Source organism: Sinocyclocheilus anshuiensis, unplaced genomic scaffold (genome assembly GCF_001515605.1).
Source record: "Sinocyclocheilus anshuiensis isolate Anshui unplaced genomic scaffold, SAMN03320099.WGS_v1.1 scaffold1105, whole genome shotgun sequence".
Taxonomy (NCBI): Eukaryota; Metazoa; Chordata; class Actinopteri; order Cypriniformes; family Cyprinidae; genus Sinocyclocheilus; species Sinocyclocheilus anshuiensis.
In genome coordinates, this window is record NW_015558596.1 from 398,923 (window position 1) to 426,147 (window position 27,225).

General features: G+C 38.0%; 1 protein-coding gene across 1 annotated transcript in view; it reads right to left on the reverse strand.

The window, feature by feature from the left end:
* Nucleotides 1–26,794, reverse strand: part of col11a1b (collagen, type XI, alpha 1b) — an 87,387-nt gene extending 60,593 nt beyond the window's left edge. Inside the window, exons 1-5 of the mRNA XM_016475807.1 lie at nucleotides 26,489–26,794; nucleotides 20,625–20,789; nucleotides 17,396–17,609; nucleotides 16,396–16,558; nucleotides 4,834–4,959 (exon numbers count right to left, since the gene is read on the reverse strand). Of these exons, the coding sequence (XP_016331293.1) occupies nucleotides 4,834–4,959; nucleotides 16,396–16,558; nucleotides 17,396–17,609; nucleotides 20,625–20,789; nucleotides 26,489–26,615 (795 nt within the window). The 5' untranslated portion in view covers nucleotides 26,616–26,794. The remainder of the gene's footprint in view (nucleotides 1–4,833; nucleotides 4,960–16,395; nucleotides 16,559–17,395; nucleotides 17,610–20,624; nucleotides 20,790–26,488) is intronic.
* Between the last annotated feature and the right edge of the window lie 431 nt (nucleotides 26,795–27,225).

Below are 27,225 nucleotides of genomic sequence, written 5' to 3' on the forward strand. Positions count from 1 at the left end.
TTGAAAGTTTAATGACATTTGTAAGCATTTTAACTTACATGAAATAATGTTTGTTTGAACATTATCTAATGCTTAATAAGTTTATTAGCAAACATTAACAAACACATTATTTCACGTTTTTAACTCTTTGAATATATATATTAACTAATGATCCATTAAGCATTATATAATGTTTGTTAATGATTTATTAATGCAAGTTATTATAAAGTGTTACCAGATGCATTGCATGATACATTATTGTCATATCACACAAAATACAAATTGTTAAGAATATGAATCACGCATATTCTTGTATATGCCGTTAACATGATGGGTGATTGGTGAACTACAAAAGTTCAAATATTTAAAAACTTGAATTTCTTTGATCCATTTAGATCATCAAATCAGTAATGACAAAAGGCTTAGTTTGATTTGATGTTTTACATGACATTTTAAAGAGTAAGTTGGTTGGTTATTTATCTAACTACTGTAACATTTGCCAGATATTTTTAAAGCATTCAAAGCATATTATAGAACAAAAGCACAGATTAAATGCTTTGAGCCAAACTGGGCCTTATTTATGAATCACGAGCAGAATGAATTCTGTGTAAATCTATTTGCACATATCCAATCACATTCAATTCAATAATTTGAATACAAATCATGTCTCATGAATAAGGTCCAATGATGAAGTTCACTATGGTGTAACTCTCCAGTGCCATCCCTATTGGAGATTCAAAATGTAATCCTTTTTTAACAGACACAAAGCATTAACACTGTGCCCAAAATAAGCAATGACTAACAGTGCCATTTAATTAGTGAAAAGAAACATAAGTAAACAGTACAAAGTATTCTTGTCACCAGTGAAAATACTCACAAAATCAAGAAAATTCAACCTCTATAAAACATAAAAATGCACTTCAAATGTCAGATTATGTGGGTACGTGATAGTGAAAATGCTTAGTGTCTTAAAGAGTAGTAAAAGAAAATAAAAAAGACTACAACATGCCTGCTAATTGTCACACCCCTGTGGACTGTTGATTGTGGTTTCTCCCTCTGTGTCCATATTTGGTTGTTCCTGTTCTCATTATTAGTTAATCACCTCATTGTGCTCACCTGTCTGCCCCTCGTTATCCGCCCTATATCAGTTCCTGTCCATTGTGTTCTAGTTTGTCGGTTATTGTGAATGTTACCCTGTGCGTGTGCTCCTACCCTGTTTTGGATGTTACCCTGTTGTGGATTAATTAAAGTGTTCTTGTATCCTTCATCTTCGTTGTCCTGCCTGTTCTCTAGCACAGCATAACCGTGACAGAATAACCGACCCTACACAAACGATGGCTAACGAGCTGTGTTGGAGAAGGCAGCTGGTTCTGGTCCGTAGAGCGCCGGCCGATTGGAGGTATCGATCGCCGGCTGCTCGGAAGTCGAGATCGCCGGCCGCCGCCAACGCATGCCCGCCGGCCGCTGGCCTCTCAGTGTTGCTGGACATGGCGCTGCCCCTGGAGTTCACTACTCCTATCCTCACCCCAGAATTGGCTCTAGAAAGTTTTCCTTCGTCTTCTGCTGGTTCCGTCCTGCTCTCCATCGTCTTCTTCGCCTCCACTGGTCCCGTCCAGCCCTCCATCGTCTCTAGAGCGCCCCCCAGTGCCAGCTCCAGTCCCAAAACTCACTCCAGTGCCAGCTCCTCGAAAGCGCTTTGCTGTGCCTGCTCCTCCAGAGCACCCTCCAGTGCCAGCTCCTCGTCAGCCCAGGGAGGGCTCCTATTTTCCCGTTAAGCCCAGGGAGGGCTCCTGATTCCCCGTTAAGCCCAGGGAGGGCCCCTGATCCCCAGTTCTGCCCAGGAAGGACTCCTGATCCCCAGTTCTGCCCAGTGTCGGCTCCAGCCCCAGAGCTCGCTCCAGTGTCGGCTCCAGCCCCAGAGCTTGCTCCAGTGTCTGCTCCAGGCCCAGTGCCCGCTCTTCGTAAGCACATTCCAGAGCACCCTCAAGTGCCCGCTCCTTCAGAGCGCTCTCAAGTGCCCGCTCCTCCTGAGCGCCCGCCAGAGCCTGCTCTTCCTGAGCGACCCCCAGGATACCTTGTTTTCCCCAAGAACATTTTGGGGGGAGGGGCATATGCCCGCGGCCGAGGCAGCTATGGCCACGGAGGATCCACCATGGCCTCCCGAGTCCCCTGCTCCGCCATGGCCTCCCGAGCCGCCCGGTCCGCCATGGCATTTTTTGCATAAAAATTGACAGTCAGTTGACTGTTGATTGTGGTTTCTCCCTCTGTGTCCATATTTGGTTGTTCCTGTTCTCATTATTAGTTAATCACCTCATTGTGTTCACCTGTCTGCCCCTCGTTATCCGCCCTATATCAGTTCCTGTCCATTGTGTTCTAGTTTGTCGGTTATTGTGAATTTTACCCTGTGCATGTGCTCCTACCCTGTTTTGGATGTTACCCTGTTGTGGATTGATTAAAGTGTTCTTGTATCCTTCATCTTCGTCGTTCTGCCTGTTCTCTAGCACAGCATAACCGTGACACTAATGTTCTATTTTATCATATAATTTTGAGACACCTGCCTTATCAGTCCACTGCTACTCTAGTTAAATGTTCAACATCCAAAGAAGAGAATTATTCATAATTACCATCCAACAAACAAATAACAAGTAATCATTATACTTTTTACAATTGCCAAGAAACATAGAAATCTGGCACGTTCAGAACGTACAGTAATACCAATATTAAATTAATGCAGTGATTAATGTGAAAGACCTGAGCTGGTTTTAAACTTTTAATTTTGTTGTGTAAAGTTAAACAGAGCACATGGTGTATTTACAGAGTATGTGACACGTGGTATTTTGCAATTTATAATTAATCTATTGGCAAATTCTGCTTCTAATAAAGTGTACTAATTAAATGTAACACTGCCAAGCCACTTGCACACAAACACTTTTTGAAAGTTGTTAAGCACTTATATGGCAGTCAATTTAACAATTTAACAATAAGTCCTTCCCAATAATTAAATGACTTGCATAAACGAGCAATCGTAAACATACACTTCCAATTCTCTGCTTGTTGTCTTCTCTAATTGTAATAAGGTGCGTGAACATAAGGTGAGGTGTATATTGTAAATTAACAGAAAGGACTTGTCCATCAGAAAGGAATGAATTTAAATCCCAATGCATCATCTGAGCTGATAACAGAGAAAAAAGAACTGAGGCGTGGTGGACTAGCTGTATTCCACTGGCTGCAGAAGAGAAGCAAAAAGGAAGAAATATCCAGCTGCGAGTCGGTTTACGGCATTAAAGGGTCTTGCCAGGCTTGGAGCCTGCCATGGCTGTAGCCAGCAAGCTGGATGAAAGGCATAAATATCGTCCTGGGCCATTAAAAATGCATCCCCATTTCCCACATGTGTCTTAAAGCATTTGTCTTAAAGCAGGGGAGCTCCTTGCAGGGGAAAAGAACGTGCCTGTGTCCAAAGTTCTCTGCTCTTCCTAATAGATATAGATATTAGGTTGCTGATGCTGGACTGCTGATAGCACTAGTAAGTTAACATTGGTTATAAAGCTATATATCATCTGACTATATAGTTATGTAATTTGTTTTTATCACTCTGGATTAATTAGCTGATTTGTCCATTGGTTTTGCTCTGGTGTCTTCCACGATACGTGAAGCTACATTTTCCATCCCCTGTTGTGGTGTAGTTCTCAATACCCCAAGCAGCCGTTACAGTGATTTATCATCATGTTACAATCAGGAGTTCTTTAACAGCTGAGAGACATAACTTCACTCTTCCAGGTATTCCAGAGTTAGCTGTGGAGGGAGAAACTAGGCTTTCTCAGTGAGCATGCAGGAGTCATTAAAGAAAAATATATTTCCACGCCACTCAAAAGTGGGCTCAGACTCTGTGGCAGGGGGAAAAATAGTTTCCACCATGAGCTCATTGGTTATTCTATGAAATATTACTGGAAAACATTGACGGATTGAAAAAGCTTAATATCGAAAATCAGACAAACCGCACTGTTTCAATTTGGGATTAGCAGAAGAGTTTAATCCCTCTAGATCACACTTGTGATTCACAATAGATTCCATAAGGACAGTTTGTACAGACCTGCAGCTCTAATAAAACATTCTGTACCACAATAATAGACTAAATAATATATTTAAATTTTTTTTAGTTGATTACTCTACAGGGGTAGGCAAGTTCGGCCCTAGAGAGCCGCAGTCCTGCAGAGTTCAGCTCCAACCCTAATCAAACACACCTGAACAAGCTAATCAATGTCTTCAGGATTACTAAGGCTATAGGCAGGTGAGGTTTTTTTTCAGGGTTGGAGCTGAACTCTGCAGGACTGCAGCTCTCTAGGGCCGAACTTGCCTACCCCTGCTCTAACGCATAAAAAATTTAAATATTAACATTAGTATGACAACTATGTGAAAATACGTAAAATAATATATATATATTAAATTATTTACAAATACAATAAAATATATTTGTAAATATATGGTGGCCTTCCCTCACCTTGCCATCAAGTATCCACAGCACCACCTAATGCATTTATTTGTAACATTGATATTTAGATGAGACATTCATTGGGAAAGTATATACTGGCAGTCTTTCTGGATATGAATAGAGCTCGAGTAGTGTTTTTATTAGACTAGTTGTTGCAGAACCAAAACCCAACTAGGCGATTACTCGTACATATCCCTACTAAACACTGATGGATAATTCAGATATTTGGCAATGTTTTTGAATCCAGGCCTAAGAAAGCCACAGAAAGAAGCTGTGGGTGTAGGCCGTATATAATCCATTAATACATCATCAAACAAACACACACACAGCACACTCGTCTGGGTCAGATCCAGACACGTACTGACCTCTTCTTCAGGTTCCTGGGCCTGTGGTGTCTCCTGATGTGGGGTTTCACAGTCAGGGCTGTAGTGTTCACAGTAGTCAGAGGCTGCACGAGGGTCTGCCACCAAAAGAAGCTGCTGGATGTCCCCCTGAATGACATCACAGAGACATTTATCAGACATATACTGGATATCTATACATATAAATGATATATGCCATTTCTAGATAGACAGACAGACAGATAGACAGATAGATAGATAGATAGATAGATAGACAGACAGACAGACAGACTGATGGATAGACAAATACATAGTCAGACAGACAAACAGAGAAGAAATATCTGAGAAACCATGAATCCTAATCTGGCACATAACAATGAACAGCTGTACACCGTAGAATCCATCTTTTGATATTGTACTAAATCAAATAAGCATGTGTCTGTGTGTCACAGAAACAATACGTGTGATAACATCGAAAGTAGCTGTGGGGCATTCAGCATTAGCACCTCTTTCTGTCATGAGCTTCTTTCCCAGACTCTGAAAATTTGCTCACAGACAGGAAGAAGGCAGATGCGCTGCTCAGCTGAAATAACAAGGAAGAACGAAAGCGTCTGGTTCAGTGCTGTAAAAGCACATGTCGAAACAGCCACTAATCTGTGTCCCATTCAAAAAACACTATTGTGCTCCATGGTAAGTCACATTTCACAGAGCGGTCCTACGCTAACGAGTGAGGAATGGCAAGAAAAATAACCGAGGCCGTCTATTTTTCATGAAAATTTCAGGAAAGGAAATAAGATGCCTTCTCCCAACTCGACACAAAGGCAAACAGCTCCGTGCACAAGCCGAACCCAAGGAATTCTACAAGCGGGAACTGTTAAGACTCTGCTGAGAATGTAAACTACTGCTGGGGAAACCGGAGAATACCGCAGCTGACCCGCACGGACTCGGACCTGCCGTGCCAAAGCCTGATATAATGCATCGTAAATAGGTAAATAAGTCAAAGAAGGCAGGTGTAAATAAATATACAGATTTCTTTGATTTGACTGGCATATAAAGTCGAGGCAAGCGGGGTGGCCTGGGGAGGAGAATACTAACATGCAGACAACATTAAATTACAGTGTCTACATCTGTAGGAGCTTAAGGCGCTGGAAGACATTTTATGGTACCAAAATGATGCTTCCTGCAAGCATGACCAATAAATCCTTGTACACACTGGAGAGCTCTGACATCCCTCTATACAACAAACATCTCACAATTAGGAACACGTTTAGGAAGCAAATGCATTTTAAATGCAACTTTATATTTGAAAATGAAGTTGTATGATTAATGTAGGTAAAAAAAAAATTGTGTTTTTCTCAAAAGATGTGGCAGAAATCCCATATTCACGTCTAAATGCACAGTCAGAATTCCACAGATTTTCCCATAAAATCAGTACAGAAAATGCACAAGTCAAATTTTGTCTATACCTGGTCATGTCTTATCTCATCTAAGGCAACTGTTTTCACCCTTTTTATTCCTAGGACTCCCAGATATCATGATTATGAGGGACCAACTTCCTAAAATATAAAGACAGCAACATATTTTGTATATGTATAAAGATCCATTTATATTGTATGAAAAAATATTAACTGCGATATTACATAAACATGTTGCTTCCTATATTAACTAAAAGAATATTATATTGTGATTATACTATAGCAATTAATATATATATATATATATATATATATATATATATATATAATACCTGGAAAAAATGTCTTTGTATGTTGACTGCATATCTTTTATCCACTATCCATCCATCCAAATTTCTGTTAAAAAATAGGGCTGTCAGCAATAAATAACTAGAATTTATTACATGATTTCTGACTCTAGACATTGAAATTGTAATATTACTAAAATACTGAATGTTGAAACGGTAATATATGTTTAGTGCAATAACACTTTTTTTGTTGTTGTTTTTTTTTTGTGGTTAAGAAACATTTTGAAATTTTTCTTTTTTCAAAATTACAAATGTTGCCTTGGCAGCTAACTGTATTAAGTACTAAAATAACACTAAAGCTGAAATAAAAATGAATTCAAGCTAAATAGATTTTTTTTTTCAAAATCTAAAACTAATAAAAATGATAAAAGCACATAAACTGACTGAAACACGACACCCTTGGTACACACTGAAAAGCAATTGAAGCTTGGCTGACACACTGATATTCAGTGACCCCAGTCAAACATAGTCAGACAAACCATTCACACACACATGATCTAGTTCAACATTAATTCAAAAAATGTGCTGGCCCACTACTGACATTCATCTCTGGTCAAACACATCTCCCTTTTCAGCTTATTCCTAGTCTGAGTCCCATACAATGAGTCTCCATCATTGGACGGGAGTTGTTTTTCTAAGCGTCTGGCACATCTTCTTCCTCACTATTGAGAACATAGGTAATATAAAAGCATGGCTCTGAACTAAACACTGACGGAAACAGGGAGATATAAATCTACTTTGAATACTTGAGCATCCATTTGGGATTGCCCTGTCTTACAATGTCTGCTGAGTACTGTGTTAATTCATAACAGACACATTCTTTTCAAAGTGAAGAACTCCTTGTACAGCACAGTGAGCTAATTTCATATTCTGGATATTGAATATTGAAAAAAAGGCCAAAAACTTCCAACAACAGATTGGTATCAAAATCCCCACCAGCTACTTGTTCTGGTTTGATTTTCTTCATGTGCATCACTAGTCCACTTAAAATCTCTGAATGTATTAGTTACATGCTCTATTAAGTCTGTTCAGGGTCAGAGTAAAAAAAAAAAAACACTAACATCGGCAAGAATTGAATACAATCCAGGCTACAGATGTCAAAAGTACCAGTACTTACTGTTATTATTATTATTATTATATTTTTTTTTAAAGATGCAATGATTTCAGACTCTCTGCAGCCGTAGTACCAGGTACCAACTCAATTTCAGTACCCAAGTGCTGTATGACAGACAGGCAGACATTTCCAAATGGCCAGCTAAAAAAAATTTTTTAAATACATTTATAATTGTCTATAAATGTCCACAGACAGGACAAAAAATAAATAAAAATCTAAAACTACACCCTTAACCAACACATTCTCAAAGGCTTCCTCTGCTTCTCAAATTCTTCCTTTAATTACAACAAGAATCTGTGGCGTTCGTCTATCCTGCTGCAGTAATGATAATATTCTCAAGTGTGCTGCAGGTCAATTTTATATAAAACCGCTCAGATCACTTCAGCCTAATATCACTGTACATACAAGACTTTATTGGCCTAACTAACCTAAAAACTGACCGTGTACAAAAAGATCATCTTAAAGATCTAAACTGAAGCCTGCACTGTTTTTTGCATTTCAGCAGATATAATGCATTTATACCTGAGCCACTGATGTTTGAGTAGAGTGATATGAAAGATATATCTGCCTCAAATGTGTTGGAAATTGAGGATATTTAGTGGAAAAAAGGAAACATTAATCTATTTAACAGCAACTTCATTAATTCATTCAATTACTATTATTCTACTTTTGGTCTCATTAACTAAGGTTTAAATCAGAAATTGGCAGCAGAGTTAAAGTTGAGTTAAGATGAATTGTTCAGAGTAAGAGCAATAACATGCATATAGAAATTAGATGGATTACTGGGTTTCTAGTAAAGATGATAAAATCTGCAAAAAGTGTGCTGAAAGAACAAGGCCTAAAAGTGTTTTTTCAGTGACAGCGTGACAAAACTTAATGGAGTAACTCTGTAAAATTAGTTTAACACATGACATCCACCCATTCTTATCATCGCCCTTACCTGATGAAGTGTTAATGCCCTATTCTTCTGAAGACTGTGCAATTTACATGTCAGAGGTCAAGCCCAGAGAAGAAAGTTTGGTTCATTATGTAGAGGTGTGACCTCGGCATCCTGGCCAAATTTGCCCATTGGCCTCTGATCATCATGGCCTCCTAACAATCCCCAAATCTACTGATTGGCTTCATCACTCTGTCTCCTCTCCACCAATAAGCTGGTGTGTGGTGGGCGTTCTGGCGCACTATGGCTGCCGTCGCATCATCCAGGTGGATGCTGCACACTGGTGGTGGATGAGGAGATACCCCCTGACCATGTAAAGCGCTTTGAGTACTTAGAAAAAGCGCTATATAAATGTAATGAATTATGTGTGCAGACTAAACCAGACCAAAGGTTAAATCAGTGCTTATGATTACCACTGTCAGCACTCTGTAATTATGACTTGCGGAATGCCAGGGATTCCTGCCAGTCCCTATGACCTGCCGTGTGACCTTTCTGTCACAATAGGCAACAGACTTGGAGAGTGAACATTAAAGTCAAATGTAAATTGACAATGCAAAGTAGGCTCACATAAAATGGGTAGCGGACCAAAAGCTGTTGACAACCTCTAGTTTAAATGAACTGGTTGACTAGTTGCAACACCTAAAATATACACTTAGGGTCCATTCACACAGAATGTGTTTTTGTGTTTAAAAATGTGAGACATGAGGTCTAGTGCAGGGTTGTCCAATCCTGTTCCCGGAGGGCCACTGTCCTGCAGAGTTTAGCTCCAACCCAAATTAAACAAATGCAACTGAACCAGCTAATCATGGGGTGCGTCTCAATCAGCTCCTTAGTTTAGCATTCATGGCACTGATCAGGGAGTCGGGCATTTTAAGGCAAAATACTTGCAGTGCACTGGAACGTTCGCTCCCTGAAAATTTCCACAATGCATCACAAAAACCAGGGAGCATCAATGCTCACTACACTCCCTTACCATCACATTTCTGAAGCGCTAAACAGAAAACACATGAGCCAACTCAATAAATATCATGAAGCACGATATAATTTTTGAAAAGGCAAACCATTTTTTATGTCGGCATAAACACATAGCTAGACAAGTAGTAAACACATCTAGTTAACATTTATAATTAATATTTGACTGAAATGTTGTAAGGATATGTAACAGAACAACATAAAAATAATCTCAAAAAGTTGTTGATTAATATCAGTGATGTTCTACAACGTTGTACGTAGTCATTCCGCTGAAAATTGAGTAATCACTGTCCCAATGTGTAGTGAGCCAGAGTCCTTACCAGTGCACAGATTCATGTACATTATACTGAATCACAAGCTCAAGAGCTAGGGAGCTGATTGAGATGCGCCCAAGGTCTTCAGACGCACTACAAACTTTCAGACAAGTGTGTTGGAGCTTCTTGGAGCTAAACTCCAACTGTGACGTTAGCCCTCCAGAAGCAGGATTAGACACCCCTGTTCTAGTGAAAGTCACAAAGAACAGTCAGCCATATTTCAAGGCCTGGAGTCAGCAGTTATCCCTCCTGACACTTTAACCTAGATATTCAGCAAAGAGTTTTGGAAAGATTCAGAGGAAAATACAGAATCTTGGCTGGGGATTTCAACCACGCAGACTTAAAGAGTGTGTTCCGGAATAATATCATGGAAAATGCAGATTGTTTGAAAAGTGCATAAACAGCAACTGACTGTCAAATGCAGGAAACGTGGAGTATCTAATGCACCCCAGATCTTATTTCACATTTTCATGAAATACAGACAGTCTCTGTGGTAAGATGTGGGAAAAAGCTTTGTTTTATGCACAGGCAGACAGATTCTATGCACACTTTTAATAACACTAGTGTACTAAGGCAAAAAAATAAATAAAATCTAACGATGGTTTAAGCTTTAGTACACCCCACCCCGACTTACTTGCCCCATTCCAGAGCAATCCTCCAAACAGCAGCCACTACAAAGCCTTGAAGCTGGCCTCAAATGTTACCTTATCACTCTACTGGGAGCCGTTAAACAGTAAAATATGTTTCCCAGCAGTGAGCAGGACACAGGCGGAGGCCAGTCGGGGAGAGGAGGATACAGAGATTTTAAAAAAGAGGGAGATAGTAAAGGCCAAATGTGTAACAGCATATACACTGAACAAAATTATAAACGCAACACTTTTGTTTTTGCCCCCATTTTTCATGAGCTGAACGAGCGGTTTGCTGATGTCAACGTTGTGGATCGAGTGGCCCATGGTGGCGGTGGGGTTATGGTATTGGCAGGCGTATGTTATGGACAACGAACACAGGTGCATTTTATTTATGGCATTTTGAATGCACAGAGATACTGTGACGAGATCCTGAGGCCCATTGTTGTGCCATTCATCCACGACCATCACCTCATGTTGCAGCATGATAATGCACGGCCCCATGTTGCAAGGATCTGTACACAATTCCTGGAAGCTGAAAACATCCCAGTTCTTGCATGGCCAGCATACTCACCGGACATGTCACCCATTGAGCATGTTTGCGACAGCGTGTTCCAGTTCCTGCCAATATCCAGCAAGTTCGCACAGCCATTGAAGAGGAGTGGACCAACATTTCACAGGCCACAATCAACAACCTGATCAACTCTATGCGAAGGAGATGTGTTGCACTGCGTGAGGCAAATGGTGGTCACACCAGATACTGACTGGTTTTCGGACCCCCCAATACAGTAAAACTGCACAATTTAGAGTGGCCTTTTATTGTGGCCAGCCTAAGGCACACCTGTGCAATAATCATGCTGTCTAATCAGCATCTTGATATGCCACACCTGTGAGGTGGATGGATTATCTCGGCAAAAGAGAAGTGCTCACTAACACAGATTTAGACAGTTTTTTTAACAATATTTGAGAGAAATAGGCCTTTTGTGTACATAGAAAAAGTCTTAGATCTTTGAGTTCAGCTCATGAAAAATGGGGGCAAAAACAAAAGTGTTGCGTTAATAATTTTGTTCAGTGTAGTAACATCTTTGAGGAAACGACAGCCTATGTGACCAGTATATCCACAGGTCGTCTGACGACAGTACACTCTTAGAAAGAACAGGTACAAAAGGTACAAAAGCTGTCACTGGGGTGGTACCTTTTAGGGACTAATATGTACACTTTAGGTAAAAAGACATACCTTTAAGGTACCAATGTAGAGCCTTTAGGTACAAAGTTGCACCTTTTGAAAAGGTACCACCTCATTGACAGCTTTCTTTTTTTCTGAGAAGTCCAGTCTAGTTATACAACAGTTAAACAATTAAACACAGAATAACTTAAAAAAGATGCTCTGTTCAAAAGTGAGGCAAATTACACTGTGAACAATGATTTTTTTTTAAAGTTTTAAATTAACTTTTTTTCAGTCTTTCTACTTTAAAATGTCATGTTTGATTCAATGTTACTTGCAGTTTCTTTCAGTTTATTTGTTCAATTTATTAGCAATTGGGAAATTGGGAAAGCAAATTCTACACCAATTTTTTTTTCAGTGTACTCTTAAAAAAAAAAAAAATGTAATGTATTTTTAATTGCATATCACATTATTTTACCAAAGCTAAAAATGATGGTAGTAATGAATTTCATTAGTTTCAAGATATTAGCTTAGCATAGCATTAACTGATTATAAAAAGCTCTTTTAACTATAGCTTCTTAACATGCATGCTGATTTGTTTTTCACATTGAACACAAAAAGTGATTAAAGCATCTTCACACAGGCAGAGAAGTAGGGCTGCATGATAAATCGAAATGGAATTGAGATCGCGATTCGACAGAAGCTGCGATTGACATGCGTATCTTTCAGTGAAGCACGGTTCTGTGGTTAGCAGTAAATCTCCATCCGAAAGCCAGAGGGTGCTCTCGCACTGAAACTCCAAATATGCCCCGAAGAAGTAATCCAGAAAATGCCTAACGCCGCAGCTGAATAAACAGAAGATTCAACTGCTTTCATTGATTCAACGTGACTAATAAACACACGACTACGGCAATATACGGTTTATTGGAGTTCTTATTATTATAATTTTCACTGCTGATTACAGAACCAGCATTACTAACAAATTGCGCATGACAATCGCATTCGATTAATCATGCAGGCCTACAGAGAAGTGCACAAAAGGTGATTTCAAGTCACAACCTATTCAAATTTTCGTCACAAAACACCAAGCTGAACACAATCTCTTAAACAGCTATCTCGGCCAAGTCATAGCACACTCTGATCATATTTTCCCCTCAGTTGCAGTTCCAGGTTCACACCTGCTTAAGCAATCTGCAAAGGCTAGAAACACAGATGCTCCCACATGAGGTATGCTGCTAGTTCAGACCTAGTAGCTCATCTCCAATGACAAACACAGCTATCTCACAAAAAAATGTGGTTTTACATTTGCTTGCAACTGAAATGTGTATCTGCTCCACTAGTGTTGCGAAACAGAATTGCAAAAATGATGGTTGTCAAGGTTTCTTGAACGATCAGCCTACAAACTGTTTATTGATCGGTGTCACTACAAATGCGCACAAGTACAAAGATCAGTAGCAACTATACACAAGTGTTTCAGACAGGGACCTCTTTTTTAAAATTGTTCAATAAACAAGAAGCTATTATGTCATTTACATTTTAGACACAGAATTGCCAATTACTTTCAATGAAAATAGTTCCAAACAAAGCCAAACTAGAAATCGCGGCTTCTTTGAACCACACATCAGTGCTGGTGTTTAGTTTTGGAATGAATCTGTTTTTTTTGTTTGTTTGTTTTAATGAATGAATTGTTGAATGATTGATTCATTGATTCACTCATAAAGACAGTAAATTTTCACCACCACATGTAACAATGTAACCTGCAGAAAGAGACACTAAAAGGTTCAAGGATGTTATGAACAAATTAATGGGGGAAAAAACTCCACCTATGTGTTATTCTGTGACAAAAAGACATTCATTTCAACAACAAGATGATCACACTTCTTAAAAATCGCAAAGATGACACACACAGTCATAATCTGAAAATCAAATGTTCTGCTCTTGATCAGAGTTATTCAGCTTAATTTTTCCATCCACTCAATGTCAAACACATGTCCTCGAATGAACACTAATTTGGAATCCTTATGACATGCTGGACTTCTGGCCAGAGATCCTTAAATCCATGCCATATCTCACAGGGCTGGCTAAGCCTGGATATTTCCTTGGCCAAGAGTGACAAGATATGTTTCCCAATTCACAAACAGTCCTTGCAAAGAACTTGGTAAAACAACATGAACGTGCATATAACGTGCACATATAAAATGATATCTGAATAGTTTAGAGAAAAAATGTTTAAAACTTAACATCTGAGAATATGTTAACCACATTGACATGAATTCAGACAAAAGTCAAATATAGGCTAAAGGTATACGTTAAAGAAGAAAAGTTGACCTGTGTTCTCAAGACAAGGGAATTTTCTTAAATGTCAAGTCGGGGTAAGTTGTCACACATTTCTTAAACCAAGTTGTGAATTGTTTTGTGATATATTTATTCCGTTTATTAGTTGCCTTACTATTAACAATGGTTTCATAATGTTGTTCTTTACTTTTTTCAATTTTTGGTTTTCCATGTTCCATGATCATTTTCAATTAAACAATTAAAATTTGGCTGAAAAAAAATATGACAGTTTCCACTGTTATGTTTCCACTGTGTGAAAACTTGCCCTGTTATTGGGAATATTTCTCCTGGACAATATCAGTGGAAATTATATTGCAGCTAAGTTTTTAACATGAAACTTTCAAAAATTAACTCACCCTGAGAGAAAAGTACTCTCTACAAACTATGCTTTATATACTCTACAGTATTATATATATTTATATATATATATATATATAAAGAGAGAGAGAGAGATAGACTATATTGTAGGGCTGCACGATAAATCGCATGCGATATTTAACTACATTAACTACACAGAGCCGTTGTTCACTGACGAGCTGCGCAAAACAACGTTCATATAATGCTGCGATTTTCTCATGCCATTATCACAGAAGTCATCAGAATTCATTCCCTGGGCTGTGTAATATGAATATATTTTGAATATATTTCTTGTGTGGCTGCCTGGTGTGTAGGTTGTAACGCTCTCTTCCAAAACACACACATATACAAACAAACACAACTTAAATGTTATTCAGCATAAGCATCTGCAAATACTCTCTCCATCTAGAGGAAAGGTTACAACATAAACTAAAAAGCCACAAAAGTCATTTCCAAAGAACACATACAGGTGTTTGAGGGACCTGGGGGTAATAATCCTTCCTTACTAATGCTATATTTCTTCGATTTAGCCTACATGCAATGCATATACACAGATATTCATTCATTTATATTTTGTTTTACACAAACGCCAATATACCCAAAATTGCATTTTACGTTTGAGGTAAAAACAAAGCAAAAACCACAAGAAGTTCATTTCACATCGCTAAAAGCCTATTAGCAAAACTTTTGACAGTTCAGCGTTTTCATCATAATCACACAATGCATGAAAAGCAACTCTCTTGACTGAAATATCTGTGCAATATTTGACATAGTTTCCAACATTATGAGCAATCGTACAGTGGATGGAAGAATTGAGAGATGAGATGCTAAGCAATTGCTGAAAATGAGCCCATTAACTATGGCAGATTTACCTCTCAGGCTGTATATTTTGCAGGCTCATCAACTCTCTGACTAACACTGGGGCTAGCAGGGAAGAGGAAGAAATAGGATCAGAATTTCGAAAGATTCCTGTGCAGTACAACATCTCTAACCTGAAGCAAAAATTTAGCATGCTGTTCTTATTACACAACATTCCTTCAGCTCACATCAAAGACAGACTGCAGATATTGTCTCGCAATCGGGCATGCAGAATTACACGGGATTGCTGCGTTGCTTCGTACAGCAAAGAGAAATGTGAATAGAATACTTCAAGCTTTAGTAAACTTTGCTCAGTATGTGGGTTACATTAATGTACTTCCACTGAGGTGTATCTTATGTGGATGTTTATACTACTGCTCTTTTATAGCTCAGGAGAATCAAGTTGCTTTTTTGTTGCAAGTATAAATTTGGCCTCAATGTGTCCTTTTCTTTTCCTATGGGGAATAAAAATGGTTCATTTAAAAGCAATCAACCACAACTAGCCTTTTTTCCTTAAAAGTCACAGCATGTCACCATGTTTATAAGCCATTCGCACTGGAATCAACAGCTTTCCATATATGATAAAATGTGCCAAATATGTATAGTAGTTTAATTGTAAATATATTGGCTGCAATGCTCTTTTGTTCAAAAACTCTGTATTGAAAAGTCATCAGCATCTTTTCGTGATTTATGGGCAAATAAAACCCACTGACATGCCATCATTTGAAAGTGAAATGAAAGGCTCTTGACAAACATTATTTGACTGAGCAGTAAATCAAATCATTTGCCAATTTCCTGCTTAGCATCATTCATACGGACTCGACACACACTACAACAGTGTGAGTATTCTTTGTGGCCAAATGTAAGTAAGCCAAATTTAAGTGCCTAAACAGTTCCTTCTCTCACAGAAAAAAAAAAAACTGTCACTGGGGTGGTACTTTCAAAAGATGCTAATAAGTACACATTTGGTATTAACATGCACCCTTTAAGGGTAAATAATGTACAAATGTGTACCTTTCGAAATGGTATCACACAAGTGACAGCTGTGGTACCTTTTTGTTTTTGTTTTTTCTCTGAGAGTGTATCATTGGACTGCCAACACAAATCATAACAAGAATGGACTGTATCCACCAGGGTTTTTGCTTGCCTCAAAAACTTCCTCGTCCAGGATTCTGGTCCCGAAGACTGTGATGCCATCGGTGTTAATGATTGCGTGGTCACTTCTGCTTAGTGGTTTAGAAATCTTCTTCTTACAGTCCACAATCATTGTGACGGTCTTCTTTTCGATGCTAATAGCCACACGGTGCCACCTATCGGTTGGGAGGAAATTGAGTGGGAAAGACAACAAAGAAGCACCATGAAGTTTGTGATTGCTCAGTTTGTAGAATGATATATGTTTACTTTCCCTTGCATAACCAAAACGCATGTTCGGTTCTTTATACAGTGAGAAAAACATCTGCCCGCCATTGAGGGAGGTTTGTATTAGTACAGGATGTTCCTAAATAAAATAATTTAAACGGAAAAGACAAACAGCATTCTCTCCATGTGCATTTAAAAAGGCATTTTACTAAGCATCGCCTCTCATATTGACTCAATTATAAATATTTCACAAGCTGTTTTTTGTTTAATACCATGTTTTCTCAAATTGAAAAAAAAAAGGTTTACATTACATGAATTGTGAGAATACACCATTGTTTTATTACATGTAAACCTCAATGTGGCTAATCAAAAGCACAGAAACTTACAGCCATTCTCGTTTCTTTTAAAGTAAATGTTTGCTTTGCTAAATTACTTACATATGACTGCGTATTCACAGTGTTCCTACTTTAATTATATCTATATAGATAAATAAATGAGTAAGCTGATGGGAAATAGTACCAATAATAAACACAGTGGACTAAACTAGCCTCTAGGAAAAATTCGTAAGCAAATTGCATAACCAATTCAAACACATTCAACGGCCAGTTAATGAAAACTGTACTACAGCTTGTTCGAAACACAAAAAAGATGGTATGGCCCATTAAAAAAAAAAGATTACTTCTGAAATTGATGTATTATACTGTACTACTCTGAAGAAAAAAGTTTCAACTGTTTAGACCAAAAACTTTCACACAAATCAAAAATATACAAATAAAGAGTCAACTTGCTTTCCATCTGCAAGGTTAATGGCACGGAAAAGGGGGTAATCCTCAGGAGCGGGCTTCCCATGCTGATCCTCATACAGGAAGACCGGCGCACGGCCCACCTCCACTCCCAGCTGCTGGATGCCCTGCTCGTTGTATACAGATAAAAGGAAGGACTGTACTCCCGCCTTTGGTTTGATAGTCATAAGGATGGAGAAGTCCTGAGGGAATACTCCTCCTGAAGACACAGGAAAGGCATTGTAGGTTAAACATCAGCTGTTATTGATTATTCATACTCTTGTCTTCCTTTCCATGGCATTGATGAGCTAAGACTATATTATATCAGACAGTGTACTGTGATCTAAACGGGCCTTGTAATATGCAGTGGCCCTTTTACAGCAACCCATTCTCCACATCGTTTGCAGGGGATGGTTTAGTGAAGTATGAAACGGTTTGTCTTTTCTGTTGGCACATTAACTTTACAAGGTGTCAGATGACATAATAGATTTACAATTAAATGGGTTGCATGAGCACTGGAGTGGAACTAAATCTCAAACTATTTATCTCTGAAGTGCTGTACACTTTGCCAGCCTTGAGGGAGATTTATTTATTTTATTTTTTTTATGCCAACAAATTTCCAGTCCTAAAATCATAAGGTTTGGAGGCGATTTTATTTTAGCCAAAAATCACAGAAAACGAATTGTTAATTTAATCTCCTGCTATTTTGTGCCTCTGTTACCCTTTGCAGTCTGGCCAATTTGGAAGATACCCAACACACACAGAACCGAAGGTCCGAGTTAATGTGACTAAACTAGTAAATGTAAATCATGTTGATGTTATAGGCTGAGCAAATAATTATTTCAACATCCCATTCGTAAAAACTATACTCAAAACTGTGTTAACCATGGACTGCAGGAGACATATGACACACTGGTTTTGTGAATGATTAGCATTACTATGTCAAATGGCCTTCAGTTTAATTAGTATGTAACAGTTCACCATCTGTGATATGCTACAAACAACATAACAGCTTATGTTACAGAACTAACAGCAGCAACAGTTAACAGCAGTTTGGATCTGTTCAGCTAGTCATGGATGAATTAGCGAGAAACACTCTGGTCAAAAGTTACCAACCCAGGCTTATTAGGAAATTGTCCTGGTGGCGACGTTTCTGCAAAGTGACATTGTTTTTTGCATGCTGCCACAGTGAAATGTCCAGTAAGTGGTGCTAAATGTGCGTTCAGTTTTATTTGAAACAGATGAATGTGAATCTGGCTACATTTTATTATGTTGGTTGCTGTCAGTATTGTGGCAGTTTGGAAATGAAATATCCAGTGAGGGAGCTAAAAGGTTAAAGCTCTTTGAGTTCTTTTAGGTTTCACAGGACTTGTACCTGAATGCTCCACATCACAGGTCAACACTGTACAAGGTGAGCTACCGAGCAAGTTTACTACTTCAGAAAATCCATACATATGGAGTTGGTTATGCAATGCAATTCAAAAAGTCAAAATATATTAGTTTACAAACCATGCACTATGGTGTCCTAGGGTCACAACAGTTTTGTGCAAGGAACTGCGCAAAAAAGGACTAAAAGTTGGTGTTTTACTGTCACTTGTGTTTATGTCAGCTGGAACTGCAGACCTTATTAAAAATGAACCATGGATTTATTATAGTAAAAGTGTAGTACCATTTTTTTTGGCGTATTGACTACCATTACAGTTTTTCTGAATTGCTAAAACACTAAACCCCAATCTCTGAACCAAATTCTCACTAGCTTAAACAAAGTGCTGCAAAATGCTAAACACAATCGGGAAAAGTTAAACACAACTAAAGCAAAGTTGTCATCGTTTACACACAATGATTCAAAATTGTTCACACTTGTTTCTAATGATGTGATCAAACCAACTGTACATAATATGAGCGAGTTCAGAGTGCACAAGTGGCACAGGTGACTGAATGATGATACGAACAATAGATGGAAACAATCTGAGAAGGAGAGGAGGAAGAGTACATGTAAGAAGTGAAGGATGAGGAGGAAGAGTAAGGTTTAGAGAGTGTTATCAAGGCTGGAACTATCAGACCAAAGGGTTTTTTCTCTTTGTCTAGCAAAAAAGACAACATCACTTGTGATTTGGACAAAGTCCTCAGGCCGGACTCAAGCACAAGACATGATGCTGAGACAGAATGAATCTCTCATTGACCCTGATTTTATGATTGCACAACTTACAGTATTTGAGTTTACTGTAACATGCTATTCATTTAGAGTTTTATTTGAACTTTTTGGCCTTTGCAGTTGGACTGCAGTATCTTTGCAGTATCCAAGTGCTGAATATATAACAACATTCAGTACTATTCAATATTCAGCACAATACTATTATTACAGTACATACTGTACAGTAGGCCTAAACAATATATTCACCTTACTAAGTTGCAATTGCTATACTTTTTTTACAGAATTGCAAAATTGTTTACTCAATACAATAGTAGTGTTTATTTTATCGACTCGTGTGTGTGATCTGAGAGCATGGTTTGATTTTGAGTGCAAGTGAAATGGTTTTGCAGTGATTGTTTGATTTTGATAGAAGAGTCAGAGGTTTCGTAAATTTAGTTTGAGTATTTGGATTTGTGTTTAAGGTTTTGAGAAAATGAGTGATGGTTTCAAGAAATGTGTTTTAGCAATTCAGAAAAACTGTAATAACCGCAGTTTTACTACAAATACCATGGTTAGTATGGTTAGTGTAGCAAAACCATGGTTAACTTGTGGTTACCATGGTTTAACTATAGTAACCATGGTTTTTTGGTTTTATTTGTTGTAAAAGCATGGTTAATTTTCATAAGGGAGTGAATTGCATGTAGGTACATTTTGGAGTTTTACAAAAACGTGGGTAGAGGCACGTTTTTCCATTGAGCCTATGTTGGTCAAAACAGTAGTCAAAGAGCTTTCTTTCTTTCTTTATGGACTCTTTCTTGAAACAGTAAACATGGCTTTAATTCCTCCATCAAGGTCTGGGCATCAGACTTCTAGCACTGTAAACAGTCCAAATGCTTTTAACTGAGATGGTCAAGCTACATTATGTACTTGCTGTTGGATGCATTTCAAAGAAACAAAATAAACAACTCAAAATGTCATTTTCCAAGAGAAAACTAATTAAACAACATTTAGAGGTGATTTATAGCCTTGCCCAAGCAGAAAAGTTGCTGTATTTAAGAGTAAGTAGGGATGAGAGTACATAGATTACAACAATTCACGTACCTGGGAAGAGCTGCTTGGTTGGGGTGCTGAGTTGAGCCCGTTTGTCCACTCGGTAGGCCACATCTGGTTTGGATCCTCTCCGGATGGTGCAGAAGCCTTGTGTTTTCTTCACTCCTTCTGGTGAACTTTTAAAGTCTAAGACCTTGAGCACATCCACGGGTTCAGCTGTGAGGCAGAACGTTGGTAGCTATGATCAAAGGGTTTATCATTTTCATAATTTAATTGGTGAGCAAACATTATTAGCATCAACAGCTTTGCTACATCAAACCAAAACAATATTTGTTCAGTTATTTTCATTTGTACATCTAATTTAACTAAAGGCAATGATTCTGTTATCAAGCAGCTAGATTAGAAATTAGGAAGAGTCTACGAGGGAAAAATTAAGCAGCACTATCCAAAGATACCTTTCATTTGTCACGCAGATGAGAACAGTGATTCTGGTGTGAAACTAGTGTTATATGGGGAAAAAAAACTTGTAAAACGGAAATAAATGTCCAGCTGTTTATTTTTCACAATTGCTTCCAAGTACAGTTGAGTTATTATTTAATTTTATTAGACTATCCAAGTTTAAAAACAAGAAGTCAGTTTCAATATGTATTGTTAACCTCAAGTAGACTGCTTTCCTTATGAAATGTTCTTATCTTGCCTTGAATGGTGTGGAGTGAGTATATCTACAGTCAATTATCGTTTAGCAAGTGAGGACATTTATAGGCCACATCTTGCCATTTGTTGATATGGACATGAAAAGACAAACTCCCATAAAATCCCCCTTCGTTGGTGCCATACGTCATTTGGCAACAACGCTAACTCTGACTGACGGTTTTACTGTACCTAATTCCCTGCCATCGCATGTGTGCTGTGACCGTCCAATGAAGCAATTGTACTTTTATGAGGAACCCGAGCAGCATAGCAGTAAAGATGTGAAGAAATATCCAGTAGGGATAATTGACCCCCTACATGCAGATCCATCTACAAAACCAAACATTCCAGGAGTTAAAGTCACTGGTGCTGGTCACTGCCCTTCTACGGTTATGGCAGCTCAGCATGACCCAGACTTTACAAGAAGCTCAGCTCCACCAATATGTCAGGTACATACTTCATCATGTTGCTACTACCAATGTCATATATAAAAGGTTCTGGTTTCGCTCAGCCTGCACCCCACAAATGTCTCATTTCTAATGATCCTTAACAAATATATTCTAATGCTTAAGAATTATGATATGATTAATATGGCAATTTAGAGGCTGGTACTGTAAAGTGGACTCCGAGCAGCACTGCAATGTCACACTGATTTATTGCTCTGCTCGAGTCTTTTAGGCTTCGTCTTTGATTCCGTGAAAAAGAAAAAGTTCCGGCCTCACTTGAGACTGATGAATGAGCATGTACACAAGGTCAGGGAGATAAGAGTATCAGCTGGGTTACTTACATCCATCACTATCCAAACACAACTTTGTGTCCTTAAGACGCATCTGTTTGTCATCACCATTGCGAATGTTGTGGTCGAGGATGCCGAGTTGTGTGAAGTCTCTGATTCTCAGGAGGTTTAAGGGAACAGAGGCTGAATGGATGACTAGCACATAAATACTCCTATTCTGACTCCCCCGCTACCAGAGACTACAAAAACTTCTGAGTCAGAGCAAATGGACATATTTGTCTGCTGGTCAGGCAGCAGACAGGAAGTATCTCTTTCAAAGGCCTAAAAACAATAAACCATATAAACAGAATGACTATAGTTGCTAAGACTCATTACTCTCTCTCTTAGGACTCAGTGTTGGATTCAAACCAGGGTTTTATTTTCATATGCTTTGACATCACAAAAAGGCTCATTTTCCACCCTGTCCCTCTGAACCAAGGCTGGGAAAGCACTTTCGAAGAATTATACTGAAGTCTTTTGAAAGATCAGCCCTATATAACACTGCGCAAAAGGCACCATAAAACTAGCAAAACCTTTATAAAATATGAAGGACGATGAGCTGCATTTGTTAAAAATAGACACTGGGGAAAAGTCACTCAGATGCCTGGTCATCACAGTTACATTTAATTATATTTTAAGGTCAAGAGCAGAAAAAAAAAAAAAAAACTCTTGCTACAGTAGTTAATGTAAAAACTACTTTTTTTTTTTTTATTTTTTTTGGGAACAGAGGCTGAATGGATGACTAGCACATAAATACTCCTATTCTGACTCCCCCGCTACCAGAGACTACAAAAACTTCTGAGTCAGAGCAAATGGACATATTTGTCTGCTGGTCAGGCAGCAGACAGGAAGTATCTCTTTCAAAGGCCTAAAAACAATAAACCATATAAACAGAATGACTATAGTTGCTAAGACTCATTACTCTCTCTCTTAGGACTCAGTGTTGGATTCAAACCAGGGTTTTATTTTCATATGCTTTGACATCACAAAAAGGCTCATTTTCCACCCTGTCCCTCTGAACCAAGGCTGGGAAAGCACTTTCGAAGAATTATACTGAAGTCTTTTGAAAGATCAGCCCTATATAACACTGCGCAAAAGGCACCATAAAACTAGCAAAACCTTTATAAAATATGAAGGACGATGAGCTGCATTTGTTAAAAATAGACACTGGGGAAAAGTCACTCAGATGCCTGGTCATCACAGTTACATTTAATTATATTTTAAGGTCAAGAGCAGAAAAAAAAAAAAAAAACTCTTGCTACAGTAGTTAATGTAAAAACTACTTTTTTTTTTTTTCATTATTTTCTGTAACCATATGGTAAGAACGTACAGGAAGTGCTGATCCGGTAGTTCCCGTTCCACATATGTGGCTAGGAGCTGAAGGGTGGTGCTTTTTTAGGGTTAGTGCACATGCTGAACATATTATGGTGTCGGCATGGTACAGCCTGCAGATAACTTTGCCTCAACGTACCACCAACCAAGTCCTAATTCACTGAAAGCACAAATTTATTGTTATTCTACTCTGGGACTAAGATAAAGGGACTAAGTTTAATAGCAAATTATATTGTTCAAATGTTTGGGGTCAGTAAGATTTTATAGTTAAAACAAATAAATACTTGTATTCAGCAAGAATACAAGATACAAAAAATTCAGTAAAAAAATAAAAAAAAAACATTTACAATGTTACAAAGAACATCTATATTTAAAATAAATTATGTTCTTTCTGTTGATTAAAAAATCCTGGAAAAAGTAACATGGTTTCCACAAAAATATTAAGCAGCACAACTGTTTTTAAGACTAATAATAAAGTTTATTTTTATTTTTTTGCATGTTAATCACAAGAATAAATTACATTTTAAAATATATTTAAAAATATAAAAATAAAAAAACATGTTTAAACATATCACAATAATATTGTTTTTATTGTCCTTTTGATCAAATAAATGGTGAGCAAGAATAAAAACAAAAATCATAAAACGTGAATGTTGAACAATAGTTTATGCTTAAAATACTTCATTTTTTGTATAGTATATAAATCATTTTAAGGATTTTTTTTTAATGTTTATTACGAAAAATCTGCAATATTTGCCTGGAACAGCTCAGTTTTCTTGATAACATTAAAACAGCTGCAAACAATAAAGCCCAGCATGTCTACATCCGTGTGCACGTTTGTGAGCTTAATGATGCAGTGAGGTCTTAATGTAGCTTTGTCAAATCAGTCTGTTGAGAGTTTCCATTCAGTTTAACCCTCACTGACAAAACAAAGAGCAGCCCTCTGCATTATCATTCTAAATGAGAGAAGAAGAAAAAAAGTCTGAATAAAAGGCATCCATCTCTTAAAGGAGAGGATAATAATCTGTAACTCTTACGAGTCTGTTCCAAAATGCAGTGCTACTGTTTTGTCTTTCTAAACATTAAACTAAAGGTCTCTTTGTGCTTTTCAGTATGCCTCTCAGCATTACTGCATACCTAAAGGCCTCATATATTCCAGATGTTGAGAATTGGCAGGAACAGGACCCCGCTCTCACAGAAGCTGTCAGTATCCAAAATCCATTAAAGCAGCAAATAAGCACATTGCTCCTAATACATATCCACAAGTAAGAACCTTGGGTAAATTTTTTTCTTTGTATTTTCCAGATATTCTCTCTGGGGAAAGCCAGTGTCATGGATAATGACATGGCAGATTTTTCACAATAAAATATGACAAAAGTATTTAGCAGAAAATAATGTATCATCTGCGTAATTCAGCCACTAAAATGACCGCAGGTCTTGAAGAAATCTGGCAGAAATGTCAATGTCATCAAATACACAAGAGACGCAATATCAATTGGTCAGGCAAGAAAAATCATAACATTCAAACTGATCCAACAAGCAATAAAATCCCAGTACTTTACATTAGTCCTATCCGTACTATGACATAAACAACAACTGCAAAAAAAGGCCCTGAATCCTCATTGACTGAATCTTTGGATATCTGAGCAGGTGTGGTCATTATATCATGTGAACTTTGTGAACTGCTGCTGTAAGAGATATTTTATAGAGGTTTACGTTCAATCCAAAAAACAAGAGCCAAAAGGTAGCTTTTATGCATGGAATTTAGTTGTGGTCAAGATTGGTGTTAAACCAAAAATGTGGAAGCACACTTTCAAATATCCCCACCTCCCAATTGGCCTGCAGAAGTGCAATGTGGTGAAGACATTATCAGGCAGCCATTTTGAAAGAGGTATGTTATATATCTGAAATGGCCATCAGAACAGCAAGAAAGGAATATAATCTTTATTGTTTTACTGACTAATTATTATATTTTGTATTTGTTTAAAGCAGGAGAGACCAGGCTCTTTGAAAGCTTTTATCAGAAAGACAGTATACAAAAACAATTTGCTATTTTTGATTCTCAGGTGAGTCAGAAGGATATGATGCCCTAATTTTTCCTATTATTTAGAGTAGCCTATACAGGAGGATTAAATGTATAAATGACGGATAGGGCCACTTTAAAACACTCAAGTGACCACTTTTAGAAGTAGACAATGTGTCCAAGTCAGAAAGCACTTCTACAGTAGCTTTCTGACAGTAGACCGGTCTTTAGTGTGGACTGGGATAGTGTGGAGAAATGGTATCTCTCTCTCTATCTGACCAATAAAATAAACTAATTGTGGGCACTGGAGTGCCTCACTGGTGTGTGCAGGGTAGTGCAGTTACCGTGAATGCTGGCACCAGGTCAAATACACAAACCTTTCTACCATTAATTGAATCACTCTATTTTGGGAAAAAGCCTGCTATAAAATTGTTCTGTATACGTAAACCTCTGAAGATCAGGATAACCAGTGATAGGCCTATTGTAACTGGAATTTAAAATATTTTTATAAAAATATATTTATATTTATTTAATATAACAATAGTTTATACAACTCCGATGAAGCTACCTGTAACAGCAAACTTTGAAATACTTAAAAATATTTGTCTTGGTAGACTCTTCCAATCTGAATTTCAAACGGAGCATCTTGTATATTAGACTTTAATAAACCTATAAATAATATAATCATATATAGTTTTCAAAACCAAACTGGGTAGGCTATGTCTTAGATATTATAACAGTGCCATTATTAACAGCCAGAACTTACGCCACTTATATCTCTCAGTCAACGGTTTTTCTTATCAAGCAGCATTTTAGGCATTATGATGCCCGAAAATATCATTTAAAATAGTCGTTATTGAGGTATAGAAATGCCTTTTCGTTCGGAACGCGCCTATGATGGCCATAAATGCTGTCTAGGTAGGCAGCTTACTAGGTTTTGAGCCACAGCCAATAAATATTACAATAGCCTATATACACACACGCTGATTTTATTATATTTTGACACTGAAATTCACTACACATTTTAAGTTCGCTACAACTACAGACTGGAATCCCTGGAAGGCTCGTGACGATGCTCCTCAACCTTTTCCTTACCTGCTCTCACTTGTGTTGCCTGAAGGACAACAGTCAGACTGAAAATTGCACTTAAAGCGGAGTTCCTGAGCCAGTTTTTCGTTTTCCATCTCGTGGACCACCTTTCCTTATCCTTATCCTTATCCATGACCGGTGCCCTCAACTGTGTGTTATTTTCAAATTCGTTCCTTTTCCACAATCCAGATTATTGTTTTTTTTTAAATTTATTTCTGCACTGCCATGAGCGAAAAAAAAAATCAATTGGTTGTCGTCGTGAACAAACTTCTCAGTCCCTCCGCCCAGTAGATTCTCAGACTGAAGGTAAACGGGCTCTCGTGAAAAAAAAGAAAACCGGTTTGTTCCCTGAAGATCTGAAGTTTTTAGGAGGGCTGGACGTGGACTAAACCTGACCCGTGAGGAAAAAGAAATTAACACGGGAAAATCACCAGTCTTGGAAAGATCCGCCCATTATTTTTATAAAGAGCTTCAAACGTTTGACACCGTTCCCCGAAATCTCAGAGCAAAGGTGTATACTCTTTGTGTGTATACTCTTTGTGTGAGTGATCAGACAACACCGGGATGATGGTGATGAGACACCGGTTTACCGGAGAAGAGAGACTCATATAACCTGGATTATCATCCTGCGTTCAGAATCAGTGATTTAGGACCGGATAAGGACTATCTCCACAGCATTAGACAGCTTACTTTCTTTCGTTACTTTATACATTTGTAGATCGCCATTTGGGGGAAAAAAAAAA